Genomic DNA, 19,278 nt, shown 5'->3' with positions numbered 1-19,278 from the left:
GGTGTCTTTGGATGGATTTTGGTAAGGGCTGGGGGAAAAACCCTCATCCTTGAAGAGCTACAGCAATGAAAGGGCTAGAGGTGGAGGAAAAGCTTTCCTATGTCACCAGTGGGAAACACACAGCTGGAAAGAAACAGATAGGATGTTAAGGCATTACCACAGACTTCTGAAAACCCTTTACAAATGACCTTGTCTTGTAGGCAAGGCCATCTGAACACCACCAAGCACCCAGAAGAATGAGACACGAGGTCATGGATCTGAGGTCTTAAACCGTTTCAGTACCATGTCCTCACACTGCACCACATGGAGGCAATTAGCTTCCCCTCCAAGAGGAGATCCTTCTTTTACAGCTCACCAACTTGCTCCAGGTCTTTGTCTCAACTTGCTGAAGTACTGAGACAGTGAGCAGTCAGAGACATCTGATACCCAAATGGCTTCAGCATATGGAGCTGGACATTCCCCAGAGTCTCATCAGGAATTAGGCATTTGAGCCTGGGTTGCCACAAGTCACTCAAGTGTGCACAAGGTGGATACCTTCACTGTTCATACTGTGCTATATTTGAAGAAAGCCTCCTTCAGTGAGTGAAGAGTTGGCTTTTCCACAGTTCCAAGACAGAAACAAAAGCCACCAACTCCACTCCTGTACATCTATCCTGAAGTGCTGAACATCTGCTGTGAACACAACGGGCTGCTGCTAGGGCAGTAACATCTCTGCAATTGCTGCAGGGGACTACCATCACAGATCTTCACAGAACCCCATGCTCAGTTTTGTCCTAATTTTGGACAGGAAACCATCCTCTTCATAGACTTTAACTTATTGTGAATATATGTATCGTTTTTGGCTTTGTGGCAAATTGGAACATACGCGTTACTACTTTAAACAGAGTCTTCACCCTGCCACTCTTCCATGCACAGGCTTACTCCTGTAGCACTGTTTTTTTCCACTGCTTTGCTCCCCTCTCCCCCTCCCCTTGGCTCACTGGTACTGCAGAGAAAGCTATAGATGCACTCAATATGTGCTTCACCAGGTTGCATTAGCATCCCCTTGGCGTACTCCGCTGTAACAATTCCCAGGCACTGTGCACCGTGTTCCATTTTTAGACCCAGCACTTTCTCTGCAAAGCCATGAGCGCAGTGCTGGCCTTGCAACTTGTGGAACCTTAAGATAAAAAGCAGACCCCAAAGTGCTGAAAGGGCAGTGAGGCTTCTGGGAAGGTAGATAACTCCACAAGCTATGTTATCTTTTAACACTGCTGCCAGATTAACAAAGATGGCAAAGTAGGCAATCTGAGCCGGCAGTAAATGATTATTGCTCTTTTTAGACCTGCTGAAAAGAAATAGGGCCAGCCTGTAAAATGTCACATTGCACACAAGTCAACAGCTACATTTCTGCCTAATTTTGGACTTAATGATTTCTAACCCCTGTGCTTGTCTGTGACTGAGTTTCCCTCCACAGTTTCTTCTTGCAATTATAGTGCATATGAAGTAATTTTTCAGACCAGAAGTGAGGTGTGAAAAATCCCAATATGTGAAATAAGGCTGAGAACCATCACATTACGGGCTAATCATAAGTGTTTGGAATTTAACTCCTTCTCAAAGCTGGCCAAAAATTTGGTTTCATAAACCTGTTTTGTGAATGCAAATAGTGAGCTATATTGCACGTCTATAATGAAAGATGGGAATGTTCTGGGGACCATCTAAAGTAAATTCCTTTGAACAGTGCAACCAGCTCCTCTAAAGTCCTTCAAAATGATAAAACTAGTGACAACACGAAATATTCCTGAGGCAGCAGGATGAGAAATCTTCTCCTACAATCTGAGATCAGGTATGGAAGCAATACAACCATAGGAGGTTTTTAAAGATAGAGCAATTTTTGACTCCTGGTGGGCCTCTAACTTTAAAGGAAGAACTTGTTGAACTTTCTATTATGGTAAAGTGAAACAGACTCTAAATACTGACAATAAATATAAATCCCTATGCACCCTTCACAGTGCACCTACTCCTCATATGTACACCTCCAAGTGAGATACATACCTTGTAATAACACCTAAGAGTCTAAACCAGTGCCAGCTGGCTATCTATTTTTGGAAAGGTATCAATATTTTCAAAGTACAAGGCACATGCATATCACTGATCATTAGCAGTGATGTAAAAATACCAACATCAATATCAGTGGACTAGTGGTGGCAGGGAATGCAGCTGGAAAGCAGTACAGTGACAGGCTAATTCAGTGCATTTACATTTTTTCTAGATACAAACACCTCACAATAGGCAACTGCAGACATGCTGATAACCTTCCCCCCTCCTACAGAGCCTTCAAAATTTGAACCTGATTCAAATCACCTAAAGCATATTAAAAGAAAAAAGATGTTCATTATAAACATAGCAAACCTCCCCCAAACTCTTGGTTTCATTTAAAATTAGATACTCACCTCTCTAACAAATAAATTTTCTGCCTTTTGTTCTGCATCTTCAGGTACAGAAGGATACAGCGTCCTGATTTCCAGTGAAATTGTGTCTATCTGACAATAAAAAAAAAAAAGCAATTTAGTCAAAGCCAAACAGAAGAGCAGTTTTGTCTTAGGAAGAGGTTAAGAACCTTGTTATCATGGCTTGCATTTTTCAGTTTGTCGTGCAGCCAACACACATGCATACCAACAATTGCAACCCAGCTCCTGCCCACACACACTATTCAAAACTATCAGCTAAGGCATTAATTATGAGCAAGAACAGTGTTCAAGTAGATTTCTGGGAATAAAACTGTTCCAAGCAAAGTTCCTTCAGTCTCTGAGGTTTCTGATAAAAGAAAAGTCACGTCTTCCTTACATCCTCTCCCAGACATACATGCCAAATCCAACAGTGATACTTGCTTCCTCCACTTCCCTTCTCCACCTCATGCCTTTTTGGCAAGGAACGTGGAGACAGAACTAAAAGCTTTGACTCTTTTGAAAGGAGAAGAGGAGCAGAGTTGCTCCAGGAAGCTGCAAAAGGAGTGCCACAGGACAGCTCAAGGGCTGGAAAGCAAGGAGAACCAGGCAGCATTTTCTTGGAGGGACATTCCCTCCCATGGGCACGGGCAGCAGGACAGGGCTGACAAGGGACTCCTGGCACTGCCTGCAGCCTCTTCCAGCCTCCACAAATTAAGCCCTTTTTCTGAAAGCAGCTGCTGGATGAGCTGTCTTGCCAAGCTCCAGAACAGGAAACCACAGAGAGAAGTGGATCTCCTGAAGTTCTCCACAAGGAGCCAAGCTTCTCTTGGCTCCCAGCAGGCCAGCAAGAGGCCAGGGCCACCAGCAATGCCTGTGTGACCAGGACACTGCTGGGGTCAGCCAAGGCAGCCACTTCACAGAAGGTTCACAAGAGGAAGCTTTGGGGTATTTTCAATCAACCTACAGATCTGTCCCACTCATTTTTCTGCGCCATAAGAGGAGAAAACAACCAAAATCAATGCCCAGCAGCCCAGATTATGCTCTCAGTTACAGTGGAGTAACTCTGTCATTCAAGATAGCCAAGGACTGAAATCCAGACAAATCTGGCCACCCAAACACATTTTCTCTTCCATTACAGAAAGACCCAAGATTTCCAGAGGAAGGCCTGTGGCATGCAACTTGCCTAGTATGAAGAATTACCACATACTAATTTCATGAAGCAGCTTGCAGTACCTACTGCATCCCTGGAGACTCTCCTCCATATCCTCACCCTCAGACTAAAAGGTGATGTTTTCTCTCCATAAACTGAAGCACCCAAACTCTACACAACAAGTGCCTGGATATTATTGACTGCATTTTTTCTTAGAGCTTACATGAACCACTCTGATTTCCCCCCATCACTTTCCACATGTGTAGTTATGAAAAAAAAAGCATGTATCACTCAGGCAGAAACATCATGGGATTCCCCAAACTTCTGCTTCATCTGGAGAGCTCAGGATACAATATGACTAAACCATGGCTCTCACAAAAAATTATGGGGGCCTCATAGACACCAGAAAGTGAAAAAAAAAATCCCATTGTTCTGACTGAGCACAGTTTCCTGCATGTGGGTTCCTGGGCTCTACCCAGCTGTGTTACCAATGCCTGCATGAAGTGATTTACACAATCATTGAGCCTAGGAGTAAAAGAGACAGAAGATAGAGAAGTATGAATTTTCAGGCCATGCTTAGTAATAGATGTCGTAATTCTCGGTTGCTTAGGGACTTCCCAGCAGTACTCACAGTCTCTGAAATGCACCTTATTCCTCTTACTTCACACATACATGACATTTTAAGCAGTAAAGTTTTTTAAGCAGTCACAACAAGACACAACCCCTGAGCACAGCTGGAAAGGCAGGGGTGCCCCTGTGGTCCACGATATGGAGCTTTTCCCAGAGCTGGGCCCTGTAGCCACAAGGCACCATCCTCCCAGCACACACAGCACTGCTGAGGAGCCACTGCTCTCCCCAGACTGAGGCAGAGTGGGAGGCCACAGAAGAGATGTAATGCATCCTGCACCTCACACTGACCCTGTCATGATGGTGAATAAGCTTCAGAGAGACCTGTTCTGCTTGCCCACAGCAAAACCTGCCTGCTCCATGTATTGTACAGAAAGTAGTTTCAAGTAGCTTTTTTTTATAGTTAAGACATAGAGCAAGTCAATTTTCTTTACCTAATGCAACATTTCTTGTCAACTGATATGAACACACTGACTGAGCTAATATTTGTCTTTGTGGGGCCATTGTGCCTCCTTCTCCTTACACAGCCTGTTAAAAATACTGTATCTGAACAAGACAGGTAACCCAAGCTCACTGGGTCCCCCACTGTTCTTCCCAAAAAGACTGCACTTGAAAGAAAGAACAACAGCCCTACAAACCTGAGAAATTAGGTAACACTGGGCTTGTTGTCTTTGTAGACTCTGACAATGAATACCACAGGTTTATTTACAAAGAACTGGGACATGGAAAATGTTGCATATTTTTATATTTAAACTTGTGTTAAAAACTACAAAGCACTTCCCTTCTGAGAACTGGTTATGTTTAACCACTTAGCTGCACAAGCTTGGCCACAAAGGCTCTTCCTGTTCATAGTTGATTATTTTCAAAGTTAAATGCACTTAAAGGCTGTTTAGGCATGGCATTATTCACCAAAACTGCTTTATTCAGAAAAGAACTAAATTTCAACAACAGAATATATGCTTCTGAAACATTCATCCAAAAAATCAGAGATTTTATTTAGAGAATTCAGTATTTATGAATCTGCTGTGAATTTAACCTAATTTTCTAATGTTTAGGCAATCATGGCAATTGTTTGTTCAACCCAGAGACCAATTACCCTCTCATTTGCGCATGCAAACTGTGGTAATCAAATAATGCAGGTATCAGCCTAAAATATTCAAGTCTATAATTCTTCTGAATTATTTTATTTTATATAAATATCCTATATCTAACCATGATTTCTGGCACTGCCAGGCTGTCTCATCTGCATAAGCTGTTGGCCCCAGGTGTTGGAGCTATAAGGTGCAATTTCACTAAGCATCTTCTCTTGCCACATTCAACTTCTACAGTGAAGCACAAAAGTTAATACTGCTCCTTCTCAAACACTAATTAGGGATAATGTTTTCAGGCAGTGACTACTTCCCAGTGGCATGGTGAATTTAGCATTTGAAAATGGAGTTCAAACTCCATTAGCCATTTCAAACATTTTCAGTCTCAATCTATTCTGAACAGCTTTTAGTCTGAAAGAACGTTAGCAGTGGTTAAATCTTCAGAGGGATGCAGCAACAACAATGACATTTACTTCCTGCAAAGGCTGCCCTTCAGAGAGACCTAACCACACATGGGCTGACATGTTCCTCCCTCATAATGCTGAAGTTCAGGCTCTCTAAAGAAAAGCTGCTCAGCCCCACTTTCATCCAAGTAAACAGATTTACTAAACATTACCAAAATATGCAATGACATAGTCCATCAAAATAAAAAAGAAGGCTAGGATGCAACTATGCTGTGCAGATACCACGGTGCAGAGGCTGCTGTGGTACAGGGCTTGCTGACAGGCTGCAGTCCCAGCACAGACCTCACCACCTGTGTGGGGCCAAGGAGAAAGGAAAGCAGGAACAGAGCACCTTTCAAGGACAGATTTTGCCCCATCACTCGCTGAATCACATTCAGTGTGAGCAGCTATGCTTTGCCCACAGCTTGCTTTGCTGACTCTATTAGCTCTCTCTACTTAAGCAGTTGGAGTGCCTCCCTAGGAGTCCAGATACCTCTCACTGTCCTGCTCCTCCAGCCCATGCAAACCTGCATGTCAAGGATACCCATAACCCCATTAATCATGAGAGAAATGGACTCAATTTCTGCTCCTCTAAGAATGAGCAGATACTCACATGCAAAGTGGGAGTTAAATCATGTGCTATTTGAAATAACTCATGATTTCACCACTGTAGCTCTTCTGATCTTAGAAATAACAGTCAGGTTTCTAGGGTTTTTTCCAAGGAGGCTCCAAGACCTGCACTTCCAGCTGCCCCTATGGCATACACATTTCATGTTAAGAGACAGCATCCTTGTCTTGCTCCCTCCCCTTACAGATGCATCTGGTTCTGTTATGAACTTCTGTGTCCAAATGAACAACTTTTGTCCCTGCACAGCATCTAGAAAGCAGAGGTTTCACAACCTGAAAAACAGGGAGATTTTGGCTTTTGTTCAAAGCTAAAAATAAGAAGCTTGGAAACAATCATGCCTGCAGTGATGGCAAGTACAGCAATTTCACAACTCAGCCCCTCTTCTTTTAAGGCCTCCGTGATGCTTGGAGGGAGCAGGGCTCCCAGGTGGGCTTTCAGAAGCCCAAAGAGTCAGGAGCATATCAGGCTGAACTTCAATAGGTTTTGCATTATGCAGGCAAGTTTTGCCATCTTACACCTGTCCTAAATTTAGGCAACGAATTATTGTTTCTATTGCAGGTTGAAAACCAGGCATTCAGCCATATTTATACAAATAGTTAAAAAAAAAAAAAATCTGAGTTCTGCTTTTCAAACAGATTTAAGAAAGTCATATGTGAAAAGGAGGAACAAATTTTCATGACCCCGAGAGTTTAACATGCTTTTACACCATACAAATTTAAGTTACTATGAAATACTTTAATCTACCTTTTTAATACAATTAATTTATATTTATCAACATAGTATTAACATATTTAGCTACTAAACCTCCACACAAGAAATGCTATTAGCAAAGGAGTGCTGGTCCTGCCAGCACTCCTTGCCACTAAGGAAGAGCAACAGTGATTTTAAGCAAGACTTCAGATCTTGCAGATTTGAAAAGAGCCTGCTGGGTGTTCAGTAAATTTCCAAAGGATGGAAGAAAAGATAAAAAAATACCTATGAAAGGATACAACAAGGATACATGTTTGGATGTATGGCAGTGCTTAGGAGCAGAAGCACAGATGTATGACAACAAATCCAGGTAACACTAAGATGTTAAAAGTTAAAGGTGGGAGTGAGACCAACATGAAGGAAGGTGTACTACTTCCTGCATGGCTTCCTTTCTGGCAAACACAGTGGAGAAGTGAGAAACAGGAATCCCAGACAGCAGCAGCTCCAGCTGTCAAGGAGAGCATGGCCAGGTTTGGGGAGTAGAAGGTGAAGGAAGCACAACAACCCAATGGTGAGGATGCAAAACTACCAGGATCATCACCAAGCTTTTTATAGGTGCAACAGGAAGCCCATTAACTCCCTCTCACTACCACCAAGTACAGTGTAAGCTCTGTACTGATGTAGTGCTGCAGAAATTTCCACTGGCCATTATTTCACAGCAGAGCAAGAGAAGGGAAATTTGTTCACGGGATCCAGGAACAGGTGAAAAATGAAGCTGAGCTGACATGCTTTTTCTGAAATGGAAAATGGACTTTAGGCAGGCAAATGAGTTATAAGGAAGAAATTGCTAGGAAAACAAGAAGTGGAACTGGTGTGAATCAAGTATTTTTAATTTTTTTAAAGGGATTATTAAGCATGGTTACAAAAGAAGTGAAATATCTTTTCCCCAAGTGGAATAAAACCAGAGGAGGCATCTGTGATGTATACATCTTGCACCCTTCTGTGGAGATGCTGGGAATGGAGGAATACAGTCTATCAGGCTCAGATTGATGTAAAGAATTCTCTGCTGTTCCACAGACTTCACATAAGATGTTGGAAATGACCAACAGAAGTCTTGTGAGAATAACAGCATTCTCTTTGAATGCAAGTCAAAAAGAGAAACAAATCTGAGATGCAACAACAGCTACAATAATTCACCCATAGCTGACGTATGTGGTGAACATGACAGATCCAAAAATAGAAAATCATTATTAAAAGCAGAATTTTCTCCCATATTCACTACTTCAGCCAACCCTTTTGGTTAGGGTTTTACTCTGAAGAGACTTTTGCCCATAGGATGTGCTCACCCACAGGCCCAAATTGGGGCTGTATCAACACTGAGACACAAAGTCTGCAGCAAGTGTAATCATTAGCAGTTAAACAGAGCTGGCCACCATTTCCTCGGGCATTATCACATTAAATCCCACTCAGAGCCAGCCTGGGCACCTCCTAATTCAGTCAGACATGGATCTCTTTCTACTCAAATGGCTGACCCAGACTTTTGTGCTCAGGTAATATTTCAGCAGGAGGGATCAGGACTGTAAATAGATACTTTGCAACTGGAAAACCTGCCTGGGACAAAAGCCCTGCAGTCCTGTCTGGTGATACAGGCTCTTGCCCCTGACACTGACTTCAAGAGGAGATAATACACATGAGAGAGGTTCATTGCAAGGATATGGACCCTACCTACCATGGCTTTTGATCTTCTGTAAGTACAGACCACCTCTACCATGCAACTACCTCTCTCATCTGTCTTAGTCTATTTTTTATTATTATTTTTTGAATTCAAATAGATTATGCCAAATAGTTGCAAAGCATAACACAGAGGAAACAAAATAGAACTAGCTTCTAAAAATCCAGGCAACAACTGCTCAAAGTAAAATTAAAATAAGGATATGAAAATATGCTTGAAAGACAGAGGTCTTCAGCAGTAGGACAAGATTCTTCTTTCACTGAGAAGATTTGCTCCATGGACTTGAGCTCAGTTACTCTAAATCAAAGAGCTCAGGGGCCTTGTCACAGCATACAGTATGCCTAGTCAGCTTTGTAATGCTAAGTTTCAATTTCATAAATTGACAAATGTGCAAAATGGATAAAGGAATTAACAATAAAGAGGAAATCTATTCTGTTTAGCTTCTCTCAATCCCATGAGCACATTAACTCAGTTAATGCCACCAAGGAAATAGAGCCATTTAGTAAAACAAAGCAGTCAATTAGATTAAGCTGCCCTCCTAGGACAGTAGCAGTGCCATGAGCTGATGGGAAGGGCCCTCACAGAGCAGTTACAATTGGTCACAAATTGAAATGTCTTTCCATTAGAGAATGCCTATTCATCAAAACCTAAATGTTATACAAAGATGGGGTGATTTTGCAGAAGTTGCTGCTCAATGCAGGCAATGTGCCCGTGCACTTGCCTGGCAACACAGCTCCCCAGGAACCCTTCTGAGCACCCCAGCACTGCCCCTGGAGAGCTGCCTGGGCCCCCAGACTCTCAGTGTCTGCAGTTTGCCAGGACAAACAAGGGGAAGCCCAGGATGAGATCAGGCAACTCCATGGCTGTGGGCTGGGGATCCACTGCTCCTCAGTGTTCCACCATGAGAGCTTTCCTCAGCACCAGAGACTCTATCTAGTGGCCAAATACATCAAACAGAACAGGATCAGAAGTTACAGATTAAATTAGACTAAATTAGACTATAATAGTTTGGAGATATTCTAGGACTGGCCAAACTAATACTGTGCTGAGCAAACACACAAGTATACATTATAGAATAACGTGTTTTGTAGGTTCCTGAACATCTGTATCTGGGAACAACCAGGCCTTCAAACTTTATCTAATCCTGAGCAGTAAAGTCATGCATATATAAATGTCAGAGGAAAAAAAAAAACAAAAGCCAAGTGAATTTGGTGGGAGGGAAGTATGGCATTATGCATGAGTTAAGAAAATCTTAGAGAGCCCTTGGACAATTTCAGGCTCTCCCTCCAGCAGTGGAGATTAAATCAATGAACAAAACAAACCTAAGCAAAGGAACAACACATATTTGCCTTGTACTTACTGAAAAGTCATCATCAGGGAATAATATCAGATCCTTAAACTGGCTGTCCCCAATATTTTTTTCGATCTCTGTGATAACAGCTTCATAATCCAAAGGCTCCAAGAGTTTGGGTTTTTCCTGCTGTGGAAAAAAAGAAAAGACCAGGTGATCTCTCTATACATAAATTTGCTTTCCTCCCCCTTCATAAACTGAGGTCTGTGGCATTTTTGCTTTTGTACACCAAAGCATGAATAACTTCTCCTTTCATTCTGCTCAGCTTGTCGCATCTGAGCTCATGCCATGAGAGTGAAGTGAGGAAGTTGGGCCATTGTAAGAGCCACTCTCCATCTCAAAACTCCAGAGCAATCTGTCAGCTCATTACGGAGACTGAAACCACCATATTAATTAACCTGCAAGTCTCAGGGATTCTCTCTCTCTTTCTTCATAAATACATCAAGAAAACTGATGGACACAGTTTGAACTGAACATAGACAGGACTTGGAGCTAATATGTTTCAGAATAAGAAACCTACTTATTTCTTCACTGTCTTACACAATTCACCTTTTGAACTGCTGGCAGCTTGTGAAAGGCACCATATTGTTTTACTTGGTAATAATCCAAGGTTATTCTCCTGGGATAAACTATCTGGCATCCACCTCCACAGCTTCTCTTGTCAGAAAGCAGGACTAGTATCATCATAGCAGAACGACTATTGCCTGAAACAGCAGTAAAGTAAGAAACCACCAGAGGAAAAAGGAAAGTCACAGTGTCTTGAAATACAACCCAAAAATAGAAAAAGAGAAGCCTGCCTGACATGCTAGAATACATTAAACAAATGAAGAGTCATGTACTAGAGTGAGAACATTTGCTCAATTCAAAGATGCAAGCATCAGGAAGAGTGAATGAGAAAGGGCAAGAGAACTGCCAGAAGGGATGGAAATAAAAGTGATGAGAGAGAAGGGCACTAGTGGAAAGCAAATGCAGAAATATTTACTCTCTTACTCTGATTCAAAAGATGACATTAGATAAGTAGTATTTTATTCACTGTTCTTTCATTGGGCTATTCAAAATTATATAAAATTTTCCTGTCTTCCCTAAATCAAAACCAAGGTGTATTGAAAAAGAAAGCTTTGACATCTCCATAAAACAAATTTCTCCAATGAGATTGTCCATCATATATGATTTTACCTATCTGATCCATGTATGGTCCCTCATACATATAATGACTCAAATGCAATAGTCCCTCTCTCTTTTGACTTTGTCCTAGAAAGTTGTTGTTTATTCTGTAATCACAGTCATCTCAAGATCCTTTATGAGCATTGTTTCCCTTCAATATTTAGTCCAAGACTCCCCTTGGCATCAAATGCATCTATGAATAACTTAATTAAGTATCAGTAACACAGCCACACAAATTAGATTAAAACACAGGAATACACATGTTCTTAGAAAATTATTCAATTGCTGAACAGCTGCTGCAAGAATCACAAAATAACTCAGGACCTCTGCAGGTCATCTACTCCAACTTTGATGCTTAAAGCATCAAAGCTCCACCAAAGTCTGGCAAGGCAATTAAAAAAGTTACAACTGCTCCGTCAGCAGTTCAATCTATGACCTCTCTTCTTGATCTATTAACTCTCAGACTTCCATTTGCACACTTAAGAGTAATAAACTTTTAAAAATCATTACTATTTAGCATTCACAGGCCACAAGCACTATCTACTGATGCTGAGACATTAAAGGATTATAAAAGACATGCAAGATCAACACATAACAGTAACAAATCAAACTACTTTAATCTTTGATTTAGATTCTGTGACAGGACTAGATTCTGTTTTTGTGATGTCCAGTTAAAAAGGAGCCCTACTAGGACATAAGACTTCATATGAACCCAGCCACGTCACCTTAAGCTGTCCCAAGCCAGTACTTAGCCCTGGCCTGCCCCAGCTGACACACAATGATCCAGCCCTGCTCAAGGAGCTCTTGGGCTCAGAATCAGCCATATCCCTTAGGGAGCTCTCTCTCTGTCTTTTGCTGACAGTGGCTCCCCACAGGATCTTAATGGGGTCACTTGGCCATGTCAACATGCACAGATTGCTCTCATTCCCATCCAAACTGTGCTAAGTCACTGCAGTATCTTTTTGACAGGAGTTTCAGACTTTTTGTCATTAAACTGTCATTGCATCTATTTATTAAATATTACTTTATAAACATACATTTCAAGGAGTTAGAAACATGAAGAGAAGACACCAGTGCACAATGAGAGTACCATCTATGCTGTACCACTGATTTTGGTAATGATACCTAGGCCTGAACAAAGTTCATTCAGTTCAAGTTCAGCAGAAAGCAAACTTGTAGTAGTGCAACTTCAGTAGGAAACGTTATAGCAACCATTTACCAGAAAACTCCAAGTAAAAGAAATATATGCACTGACATTTATGAGGCACCAGTGCTTCACACAGGCATTTTTCCTATGTAGTGGTTTCACTAAAACATGAACATCATCTGCAGAAAATTTGTGACATTGACTACACTGATAACTCTCCCTTCCCAGAGCTGATACTGTCAGGCTAATGGTTCTGCAACATCTCAACTCTTGGTAAGACAGATATGCCACTGAAATCATAAAATGTCTGCTCTCCCAAAAAAAAAAACATGTGTCAACACAATCTCAGTCTTGGTCAGATGCTCCTTGGAAACATCATGAATGTCAATTTTCAAAATCTCCTAAAAAACATTAGCAAACAAATGGCATAAGTAGTCACCTTATTGAAGTTGTAGACCAGGGAAGAGCTGGGAAACCCCAGAAATCTTGGAACTTCTCTTGAAATATGGGGAAATCCCATAAAAATGTGTAGCATTTGCAGGTTTTCTATGCCTGTGGAAACCACCCTTTTTGCTGGGGCTGGCAGAAGGAAGAGGTATTCCTTCTTCCCCCTGGAAATCCCAGTAAGGTTGGGGTGAACGCAGCTACATCCCCTCCAAAATTAATACTCTGTAGATGTTGGGGTGCAAGTGGAGGCAGGGTAAGCTATACCACATTGCCCTCTCTTTGCTCTTCAGAAACCAGCAATGCTCACAAAGCCATTGCTGAAAGCTGCTCTAACACTCCAGGGGGAAACTTCTCCTTGGCAGCTGCAAGGTCATTTACATGAGACAAAAATACAGCTCGAGAAAACCCCGAAGCAGAGGAACACAGCAAGCATGAACATCACTGTTCCCACAGCAGTAATTCTCCTACTCTCAGTGCTGCAAAGGGCATGATCTGATGGAAGCATTTTAACAGATGTTAACAGAGAAGTCTTTGGAGAAACATTACACATCTGAACTAAATATAAGTAGATATGACATTATTAAACCTACTGCAAAACTTTTCACTGAAGCACTTCAATATTAATGCTGATGTTTTTCTATTGATGCAATAAAAATTACATTCTTCCTTCCATGTCAGTACAGCAAAATCCTGTGTATAATGCAATACTGTATTATGCCAGCTCCCATAAATCATACATGCAAGTAATAGCCCATCCTTGTCAATACACTGGCTGCAGAGATAATTTAGTCCATTCCTTGCCAGCATCCAGCACGATAGTGTAATAAACATGATGCCTCTCTTCATCAATTCTGCATGTTCTTACAGACCATAATACTGCTCTGTGGACACTGACTCCATCCTTTGCAGAGCCAGTACTTTGGACTTGGCAAGGCTCAGCAGTGCAATGCTCGTGCTGCAGTTGTCATGGGAAGCGGCAGCTGGTTAGTTAGCAGCTTATCTCTGCTGCTGTGGGGTGCCTGCTCGGTTTTTTCCTCCCAAGCAGACAGAAGCAGTGATGTTGGGATTAGCAAATTCCTCCCTGCAAGCACTAGCAGAGATCTGTAAATGAGTGGGGGTGATTTAAAGCTAATTTAATAACCACAGCACTGCCTCTTCTCAATTTAACTTGTCTGTTCTTTTTGGAAACAGGCCAACCTGGCAATCCGTGCCAAAATCGAATTATGCTGGCTTGGAGTTCTGTAATGCTTTTTATATTCCCCATCTCAAGTGAGTAATGAATTTAGTTGTGCTGAAATGGCTGTGAATACATCTAGTAAAAAGTCACTCTCCAACTCCTCACCTGCTACAACATTCTCAGCAGTACCATTTACTTCACACCCTGACAGTGTAGTGTAGCTTTGTATGTTGTTGAGCCAGCTTTTCCACAGTCTTTTGGAACACTGGAGAGATGTTAAATCAGAGCCAATACCATAAGAGGACAATATAGTTTCACAGGGGTGAAACCAGCCAGATTCCACCAGTGATATATGGCTTCATTGCCAGCATCTTCTGGTCTAGGTAAAAAAGGATTATATTTCCCAGTAGTAACTACCCAAAATATCCCCATAAATGATATTATAGAATTAAATATGGTACTTGACTTGCCTCCAGATGCACAGACATTTTACACTGATGCTAGTACCCATCTTTTCTTCATAATTATATCTCATCCTCCTAAAGCTGCATTTCTGTGAACACTCTCTGAAGGAGGAAACGATGTAACAGAGACCAATAGTTTATGAACAGTCATCCCAAGAACTTCTCCATTCTAAAAATAAGCTAGACTAACTGCTATGATTTCTATGCTTTAATGTCATATTATTCTGACACCAAATCATGAATATCTAGAATTTATTGATTTTAATAGAGGTGTTTACATTAATTCCTTCTCTTCCACACAAAAGGAAGAAAAAAATTAAGAAAACAGATAAACAGAATGAAGTTATTTGATGGACTTCAGATACCCTAACCCTGTCTCTGTGACAGGAGGACCCATGCTCATAAAGAGATTCAAAACTACTGTGATTGCCAGATTGACCAAGATCAAGCAAGACTCAGATTTTATATTTCATCCAAGCTATGGCTTGTCAAAAATGACAATTCATTCTAATATACATTTGAAATACTGAAATGGGCACTTAAAAAGAAAAGGCCACTTACTAAAATAACACCATCACCTTCCTTCACTTTTTTAGACTTAATGATGTTATGAACCAGGCCCAATCCCACCAAAACTCACAACAGCAAATTAAACTGCTTTCTAGGATGACACCAACATGAAGTGTTTCTCACACTCCTTTGTCCTTCTTTTTCTTTCCCCTGTTAAACACTGTGTCTCTGATATAACACACGTCTTTCTATGTTTTCATATGGTTAATATATGTAGCTAATTATATTCCACCAGGGCAGAACAACTTCAATGGAGTATTTCTTTGCCAAGCCTGTCCAAACTGAAGCCTGTCCAAGCTGAAGCCAGAACTCCATGACTTTTGGAGAAAATGCGGCATAAAGGCTGAATTTAACCCTGCCTCAGATATGCCAGAGATCCAGCAGTTCTGAGATGTGCTACCTGCAGCTGCCTGGACACTTGAGGAGCTGAAGCTATAAAACAACTTGGGTTTCACAGAGTCACCAAAACTTTTGCATTTCTGTAGGAGCAATGTATGTCTCTATTCACAGGGCAGCAGAGCAGTTTGGTGCCCGGGGATAATTCCACGGGAAGGATATCTCCATTGGGTGCACCTTTTCCCCACTAGATCATGGGTGAGCAGCCCAAGACCCTGTGTACTGCTGTCAGGGAATCCCATGGCAGCACTTTTCCAGGGGAAGCAGCACAGCCACTCTGGGATTAAGGGGTTCCCAAGAGCCTCAAGCAGCTGAGCTGGGGGTGACAGGAATCACCCACTCAAAATGCTTCACCCCACAGGCCTGCCCTCCCTCTGCTCCCAACACACTCTGCATCATGTAACAGATTTCCTTTCAGGAAAGTAAGATTTGCATTTCAAGCACAGGGCAGGCAATTCAAGGTCTGCAAAAGGTATCTGGAGTATGGATCAGGAGGCACAGCCTGAACCAGCAGGCAGACGGTCTCTCCTTTTGATTCAGATCTCCTCTTCTTTATGACTGCTGGCCTGTTCTGCATCTATTTACAGTCAACAAACTCTCTGGTCACATTACAAAGGCTTCCTTTGGCTCAGTATGTGATTCACAGTCAACAAATTTATTAAAATTAGTGGTACAAAGAAAATTTTCTTTGACACACCCCCTCCCACTTTAAAATACATTCACTTGTCAGGTCCAAAATGTTTAATTTGTCATGACTTTCAGTAAACCTTGGAGAATTGCACTTGGAAAGAATCCAGGCAGGGTGGTACAGCACAACTAATATACTTTACAGTGTCAGCACTGAAGCCAACGTTCCAATAAATTTCATTAAGGGGATTTCCAGTTCCCACAAGATTTTGCTAGAGAGAAAATCACAAAGAATTATGAAGAATCTAACCCCCAATTCCTAGTGCTTCTGAAATTACTTGGCAATATGCTATAGTACCCATCATCTCAAACAGCAGAAGAAAGGAAACCTGTTGAAGACCATTCTGGGAATGACAAAAGTGAAAAGTAATTTTCAATCTTTAAAGCCTCTTTATTCAAAGAAAATTCTGATACCAGTGAGTGACCTGCTTGACTAAATGAGACTTTGTACAAATACAGCTGGGATAGAATGAATTCTAATTGCTTACATTACCATTGTTTTGTGGATCCCAACCTATGTAAGTCTAATTTGTATTATGTTCCAGCTTTAAAAATTACTGTAAGAGAATTCAGCATGTCTTGAAAAACAGAAACACCTCTCATGTGGACGAGCTAACTCAAAACTTTCATGTCAACTGATGGCCCAGCTGGAGCCCTCGGAGCCTTCAGTGGCACACGGAGCTGCTCCAGCACGGCGAGTGGCCAGGGCTAAGGCTGCTCAAACCACAGAGATCTGCTCTCAGGCAACTGGGCGTGACCCACTCCTTCTAATACCTCTTGTTTCTCAAGACAGAACTTATTGTACCTTTCATTATGAATTTTGAAAGCTCCAGCCCTCATAAAGCTACCGCCCTCATGGTTAAACTGTGGAAGCCACACAGGATTGTTGGTTCAGCAAAGCATCCAGCTGGGGGGCGAGAGGAGATGCTTTGTGCTATGTTCGACTTAGTCATATGCATTTCCTGAATTCTGCTTCCCAACCCTGATTGTGCACCTGGCATTGCAGCCTTGTGACTCTGGAATGTCCATCTTCATGGACTAGCACTCGTCCTTTTGGACAGTTAATAAAATTATCAGTACAATCTGCAAAAAACATTCAGGGTAACACGGCAACAACTTACTCATTCTCTCTGCTTATGCACTATCTTGAAACTCTCCTTAGGAAGATTAAAAAATTTCATTTAATCATAAAACTACCAAAATCAGCCACTGACAAGAAAATGCTAAGTTTTAAATTTGGATTTAACTGGTTGGCTTTTCAAAATGTCAAGAATAACAGCTTCTAAATAGTGAGGACTTCTGAAGCCTAGACTAAATATTTGCCCATAGGTCACCTCAGGGGAAAAACAAGAAAGTTTTGTAAAGCATCGTAAGGGTTTTTTTTAATATATAATTTACATAGACCTCTAACCTAGCAACACTCAGCCACTTTCTCTCCCCTTACCTGACTTAACCTGGAAAAAAAAAAGTGCAGTTTTAGCAACAAAAGGCTTTCTTTGATCTATCACACAGAATCTATTCATAAAGAAAGCAAGCAAAAGCCAAAGACACAATTCACTGCTCTTCACGCAGGCATCTGAAGAGACAGGGAGGATATGGTGGAAGGGGAGTGGGCAGAAGGGATGGGAACTGTGGGGGAGCAGAGAGGAGCTGCCAACAGAGCTGGAGTGTTCTGATCTGGCACTTGCCTCGTTAGTGATTACTTCAGTCCAGGGAAGGAAAAGGGCATTTCCTGCCCTGTGCACCACAAAGGGGATGCTGAAGTGTGTCTAGTTCAGCTCTTCTGGGGATATGCTTTGCTTCACATCTGCTTCTTCCAGCACAGTTGCAGGTGGGCAGACCCCCAGGAAGAAATGTTAACAACACCAGCCTGAAAACTGCATGCAGTGGATTTGACCAAAACTTGTCAGCTTCCAGTATAAAGTTTATGTAAACAGCACTTCTGTGTCTGTTGGAGCATGCATGCACACACATACACATATCTATGTAAAACTTCACATAGACAGTCTTTGTAGGCTCAGGAAAATCTAGATTTAAAGAAAAGATACTCCCATTTTTTGCCGTTAAGCAGCACTCCTAGCAGAGGCAGAAGCCCAGCTTTGACACCTATAGCATCTACACAGCAATAACAGAAGTGAACAGAGCAACAGGCAAACTGGTCCCCTCCTTTTGTGCAAACTGGATGAATTAGGGAGACCCATGGATATCAGTGTACAGGTTCAGGGGAAGTACAAAAAGAAGGATGTGCCAGGCATTCCTGCCTCATCCACCCTCCTCAAGGTTCATCCAGCACAAATCTGCTGCTAAAAATGGGTAGATTTTAGGTAACACCATGCACAGCACGGGATTGTCTTTAAAATGGTTTTATTTACTTTGAAACTTAAGATTTCTTTTTAGCAGTCTTTGGTTTTAGAATACATAGAAGAGTTTATTTTTCAAGGACTGAAGGGAAAGCTCTGTCTGTTCATTAGATCACACTCTGATGTTAAAAACTTTGATCACTATTGTATGTCTGATGAAGTTGCAACGCAGTGCAAAGGCAAACATCCATTGTTCATTTTCCATTAAAACCTAAAGTTTAGATTTATGAAGACCTAGACATGTCGACTAAGCAAACAACTGTTTTGAAATGGGCTCAACCACTTCAGAAGCCCCTGAAGCAAGACAACTAAGAAAAATGTTTGCATTAGCTCTAAATAAACTTTTCAAAGATATCATTTAACTTCTAGAGTACTTAGTAATAAGTCACTGTCCCATGGGGCAAATCTCATGTATGGCGTTCTGCTTCATTTTACTCCGTGAATATACCTCTTTCTCTACTCGCACTATGGCTACTATTTCTTCACAAGTGATAGGTATTTCTCATGCTACATATCTGAGTAAATGATTTTAAGTATTTCCACAGAGGCTTTATCTGTAAAATTAACATCATCTGTACATGACCACTATAAACTCAGCTCTCACAATGACGTTAGATTTGTAACTGTTTCCTTGACATCAACTCCCCTCCCAGTCAATTATCTGGCTATCAATGCATTTACACTCACAGGATGTAAATGAGAGCAAAATCTGGTCAATCACACTGAAC

The 19,278-nt window shown here is 41.5% G+C and overlaps 1 protein-coding gene across 1 annotated transcript in view; it reads right to left on the bottom strand.

Moving 5' to 3' along the window:
- DOCK10 (dedicator of cytokinesis 10) overlaps positions 1–19,278 on the bottom strand; it is a 146,554-nt gene that overhangs the window by 79,912 nt on the left and 47,364 nt on the right. Inside the window, exons 2-3 of the mRNA XM_053986205.1 lie at positions 10,148–10,267; positions 2,433–2,522 (exon numbers count right to left, since the gene is read on the bottom strand). Coding sequence (XP_053842180.1) covers positions 2,433–2,522; positions 10,148–10,267 — 210 coding nt within the window. The remainder of the gene's footprint in view (positions 1–2,432; positions 2,523–10,147; positions 10,268–19,278) is intronic.

The sequence above is a fragment of the Vidua macroura genome, chromosome 10 (genome assembly GCF_024509145.1).
Source record: "Vidua macroura isolate BioBank_ID:100142 chromosome 10, ASM2450914v1, whole genome shotgun sequence".
Lineage (NCBI taxonomy): Eukaryota > Metazoa > Chordata > Aves > Passeriformes > Viduidae > Vidua > Vidua macroura.
Note: the sequence above shows the minus strand (reverse complement) of the source record. Positions and strands in the feature narration are given on the sequence as shown.